The sequence below is a fragment of the Chiloscyllium plagiosum genome, unplaced genomic scaffold (assembly GCF_004010195.1).
Source record: "Chiloscyllium plagiosum isolate BGI_BamShark_2017 unplaced genomic scaffold, ASM401019v2 scaf_2583, whole genome shotgun sequence".
In the NCBI taxonomy this organism is placed as follows: Eukaryota; Metazoa; Chordata; class Chondrichthyes; order Orectolobiformes; family Hemiscylliidae; genus Chiloscyllium; species Chiloscyllium plagiosum.
This window is the reverse complement of record NW_025214794.1, coordinates 28,006-33,530: the sequence shown is the minus strand read 5'-3', so window position 1 is coordinate 33,530 and position 5,525 is coordinate 28,006. Positions and strand designations below refer to the sequence as shown.

General features: G+C 43.8%; 1 protein-coding gene across 1 annotated transcript in view; it reads right to left on the bottom strand.

Moving 5' to 3' along the window:
• LOC122548034 (FK506-binding protein 15-like) overlaps positions 1 to 4,421 on the bottom strand; it is a 16,911-nt gene extending 12,490 nt beyond the window's left edge. Inside the window, exons 1-2 of the mRNA XM_043686597.1 lie at positions 4,220 to 4,421; positions 3,802 to 3,957 (exon numbers count right to left, since the gene is read on the bottom strand). Coding sequence (XP_043542532.1) covers positions 3,802 to 3,957; positions 4,220 to 4,399 — 336 coding nt within the window. The 5' untranslated portion in view covers positions 4,400 to 4,421. The remainder of the gene's footprint in view (positions 1 to 3,801; positions 3,958 to 4,219) is intronic.
• Positions 4,422 to 5,525: the final 1,104 nt, after the last annotated feature.

The window sequence follows — 5,525 nt, the reverse complement described above, 5'->3', positions numbered from 1 at the left end:
CCTCTATTCCTGATGAAGGGCTTTTGCCCAAAACGTCGATTTTCCTGCTCCTCGGATGCTGCCTGACCTGCTGTGCTTTTCCAGCCCACCACTCTGATCTAAACTCATGACATCAACGAACCCAAATTAAGCTGGAGTCAATGGGAATCATATGGCCATAGTAATAGAAGCAGGAAGGCCATTTGGCCCATCGAGCCTGCTCTGCTACTCATTGAGATCATGGCTGATCTATCCATCGTATCTGTTCCTCCTGTCTGCATTATCCCCATAACCCTCAATGCCCCTACCATGCAAAAACCCATCCAACTGTGTCCTGAATATATTTAATGGAGCTTCCTTGGCAGAGAATTCCACAGATCCACTATTCTCTGGGAAAGGCAGTTCCTAGTCTAGGCCATGTCCCCTAGTCCTAGTCTCATCCACCAGTGGAAACAACTTGCCTGTCTCAATCTTATCTATCCCTTTCATAATTTTATATAAGATCCCTTCTCAATCTTCTCAATTCTAGTAAGTACAGTCCCAGGCAACTCAATATCTCATCTCCAGAATCAACCTAGTGAACCTCCTCTGCACCACCTCCAAAGACAGTATATACTTCAAGAAAGACGACCAGAACTGTGCACAATACTCCAGATACAGCCTCACCAACACCTTGTATGATTGCAGCAGAACCTCCCTACTCTTAAATTCAATCCCTCTAGCAATGAAAGCCAATATTCAGTTTGCCTTCCTGATTTCCTGTTGCACCTGCAAATCAACTTTCACTGATTCACATACAAGCTCTCAAGTGCCTCTGCACAACAGCATGCTGCAATCTTTCACCATTTAAATAATACTGACCTATTTTTACTTCCAAAAATTGGATAACCTTGCATTTACCAACATTCCTGATGAAGGGCTTTTGCCAAAAATGTCAATTTTCCTGCTCCTTGGATGCTGCCCGACCTGCTGTGCTTTTCCAGCACCACTCTAATCTTGACTCACATTTACCAACATTGTACGCCATCTGCCAGACCCTTGCCCACTTATATAACCTATCTAAATCTCTCTGCAGACCTTCCACATACTCTGCACAATTTGCTTTTCCACTCAATTTAGTGTCATCAGCAAACTTGGATAAGTTACACTCATTTATATATATCATGAACAGTTGTTGGCCCAACACTGAACCCCACAGCACCCCACTCACCACTGGTCTCCAACCAGAGAAACACCTATTTATCCAAACTCTGCTTTCTATTGGTTAACCAGCCCTCTATCCATGCTAGAACATTTCTCGCTACTCCATGCATTATCTTATGGATGAGTCTTTTATGTGGCACCTTATCGAACCCTTTCCGGAAATCCAAAGTGTACAACATTCACCTGTTCCCCTCCATCCACTGCACTTGTTACATCCTCAAAGAACTCTAGTAAGTTTGTCAAACACTACGTTCCCTTCACAAATCCATGCTGTCTGCCTGATGGAACCCTTTCCATCCAGATATCTCACTATTTCTTCTTTAATGACACCCTCCAGCATTTTCCCAACCACAGATGTTGAGCTAACTGGCCTATTGTTTTGCCTACACCCTTTTTTTAAAAAAAAAACAGCAGCGTGACATTTGCTGTTTTCCAGTCCACTGGGACCTGCCCGGAGTCCTGTGAATTTTGGTAAATTACCATTAACTCATCTACTATAACTTTCACCATTTCTTTCAGCATCCTGGGATCCATTCCATCAGGAGCAGGGGACTTATCTACCTTTAGAGCCTCAAGTTTGCTCAACACTACCCCTTTAGGGATAACAATTGAATTGAGGTTCTCGCCTCCCATCATTCTTTGGCATGTTAGACACATTTTCTGGGTGGCATGGTGGCTCAGCTGTTAGCACTGCTGCCTTCACAGCACCAAGGAACCAGGTTTGATTCCAGCCTCGGGCGACTGTCTGTGTGGAGTTTGCACATTCTTCCCTGCGTGGGTTTCCTCCAAGTGATCCGGTTTCCTCCCACAATCCAAAGACGTGCAAGTTAGGTGATTTGGCCATGCTAAATTACCCAGTGTTAGGTGCATTAGTCAGGGGTAAATATGGGGAATGGATCTGGATGGGTTACTCTTCGGAGGGTCAGTGTGGACTTGTTGGGCCATTTCTGTTTCCATACTGGAGGGATTTTAATCTTAATCTTTAATCTAAAGTTAATCTTCCACTGTGAAGACTGACACAAAATAGTTATTCAAGGCCTTGGCCATTTCAACATTACCCAATATCAATTCCCTTTTTTCATCCTGCAACGGACCTATGTCCACTTTACCAGAGGGAAAACTCTGCTAGTTAGAGTCATACCTAACACAAAGGAAAATAGCTGTAGTTGTTGGAGGTTAATCATCTCAGTTTGGTCTCATGATATTTAATGGTGTTACCATGATTGAGTCTCCTACTATCAACACTGACTAGAAACGGAATTGGATCGGCCATATAGGTCAGTTCCCACAAGGCACAAATCAGAGGTGCGATGGAATACTCTCCACTTGCCTTGGTTGGGCTTAGCTCAAAAATATTGAAGTAGTTTGACAACATCTAGAGCAAAGCATCCTGCTTGTTGGGCATCTCAACCACCAACTTCAATTAGCTCAAACATCACATGATATAGCTGATGGTCACATTTTATTTGGTAATGCTCCCACATGTCTTTCCATGTTTCACAATGTCAAAGGCTTTATCCAAATAAAAGGTGCTGTTACGGTAGGCACACCAGCTATACAATAACTTGCATTTGTTAGGGTGGAACATAGAGAAAATTTATTGGATTTTTGGAAAATTTTCATTGCTCTCAATTGTGACTTAGCGTAAACTAGAACACGTCAACTAATTAAAAACTTAATTTGCTCCCCAAAACATCTTTCAGCGAGCATTGCTGCACTGTACAGTTTTGCCATAGAAACTAGACAATGACTTGGCTCCCAACAGCAGCTACTTTTGTGTAATGACACCACCAGGTGGCACAATTTGCTAACAGTGGAACATTACTCAAACCAGTTGGAGGCCATTTTTGAGGAATCATTTTTGTTTTAAGTTTGCTACAGGATGAGTCAAAGTAGTTATCAAGTCTGTGTGCATCTCTACATATACACTGGACTTGAAATATTTCTCTCTCCACTGATGCATCAGATATACTGAGTTTCTCCAGCATTCTCTGTTCATTTTTAGTTAACTCTGAATTTGGCTATTACTTATGGCTATTCTCTCATATTCTATCCTTCATTACTTTTAGATCACCAAAACTCTGCTGCCTGTACTTGCATGCCTGATTTTAATCACTCCACTACAGGTGATACCTTCAGCTGCCGAGGCCCGAAATTCAGAATAGTCTCCCTGCAGCTCTTTCTTCCATTAAAAGGTTCTTTGAAACCAACCTCTTGGTGCGAGTTCAGATGAGCAAAAACTCTTGTGTGGCTCAGTGTTCTACTTGGGTTTGTGATGCTGCCAATACCTGTCACTGTTAAAGGTGCTTCGTAAATAAAAGCTACATCTGTTTTTCAAAAAACAGAATTGCAATGTGCGCTTAGATTTTGATGAGTCAGAGGGTGCTTAAGCTTCCACATTGCCCTTCTGTAACAGACCAGAACAAGGTGACTGTGTAGTGAAGCGCCATCCTATTATCTACCCAGTTCAACCTCCCATGCAGTTTGTTCGTGATCTGAAACTACTGAGGAGACCCAGAGTTGAGCCCAGGCCACTGCATGGAACATTAAACATGGATATGAATGGCTGAGATTGACAGAGAGGAACAAACCAGTCTGTTGCAGGATCAGTCCCTTTACCTGCTCTGCTGCAGCCTGGTCAGTCGATGTTCGGGTTTTCTTCAGCAACGACCGCACTTTTCCCAGTTCCTCTTCATACGATTTCCGGATTTCATCCATTTCCTCCTCCGCCCGCTGCCGCTCCGTTACTGCTTTCCTCTTCCTTTCTGCTAAATTCTGAGCGCAGAAAGCTTGAGTTACCACAGAGAATAGGAGGGAAGGTCACCTCATTACCTGAAGAGAAGCACATTGCCAGTCTACATCAAGCAGATGAGGGAGTCACCAGGAATACCTGGGCACGAAGCTGCATTTCACCATCTGATGGCACAGCACACAGCTGGAATGCTGCACTGTCTCACCATCAGATAGACATGATTGCCAGAAATAAAGAAGCATTTTACACAGCAATCACAGCTAACAACATCTCCACATAATCTACCTTCTCCAGATTTTTTCTTTCAGTTCGCAGATCCATAAGCTCCTCCTCCAGACTGGCAACCTTCACCTCAAGCTCCTTGCGCCTTTGTTTCTCCGCTTTGCACTGAGTCTGAGCATGCTCCGACACTTCTTGTAGCTCTGAGACACACACAGGTACATTACTGGTCAACCTTGAGAACATGTCAGACTCAGCTGAGAGAAAGCTACTTATTAGCTTAACTCATCATCGCGAACTATTACAGCTTCCATGTCTGCCCAGAAATATTCTATCCAGACTAAGCTGCAGCATGGGCTACTGTCACAAGAGTCATAAGATACAATAAATCATTCTCCACTCTCCAGAATTCCCACCCTTTGCCAGGGTGACCTGGAGATGTGCTAATTAATTTTATGTAGGGTGCCACAAGCTGACCTCAAAAGAGGCAGTAGTTTCTACAATGCATTCAAAATAGCATTAAATTATCATTAAATAAAAATGTGTAGAGTAATCAGGAAAGGAAGGGAGAAAGGATCCAACTCAGTGCCCTTTTGGAGAGCTAGTGCAAACCACGATGAATTGGATGGCCTCCGGCTGCACCACATTTCCCTGATTCTACTGTCATTCCTACATAGCTGCCACCCAAGCTTTGCAAGAAATGCCAGGTGCTATGCAAGCATAAAGGCACTAAAAGAACTATGATATCTGCCTAAGAGATCCCAGGGACCACAATGCCATAAGACAAAAGGCAGGTAGGACTACTTTAATTTGCAATTATGGTCAGCAAGGACTAATTGGACCAAAGAGTCATACAGCACAGAAACAGACCCTACGAATAAGAACAAAAATAGACGTTGCTGGAAAAGCTCAGCAGGTCTGGCAGCATCCGTGAAGAGAACCCAGAGTTAATGTCTTGGTCCAGTGACCCTTCCTCAGAACGGACATAGCTAGGAAAATGTCAGTTTACATGCAGAACATAAGGTGGCGGGAGGGGGTAAGGAATAAACGATAAGTGGGGATAGAGTCATGAGATGTATAGCATGGAAACAGACCCTTCAGTCCAACCCATCCATGCCAACCAGATATCCAAACCCAATCTAGTCCCACCTGCCAGCACCCGGCCCATATACCTCCAAACCCTTCCTATTCATATACCTATCCAAATGCCTTTTACATGTTGCTATTGTACCAGCCTCCACCACTTCCTCTGGCAGCTCATTCCATACACATACCACCGTCTGTGTGAAAACGTTGCCCCTTAGGTCCCTTTTATATCTTTCCCCTCTTACCCTAAACCTATGCCCCCTAGTTCTGGACTCCCCGACCCCAG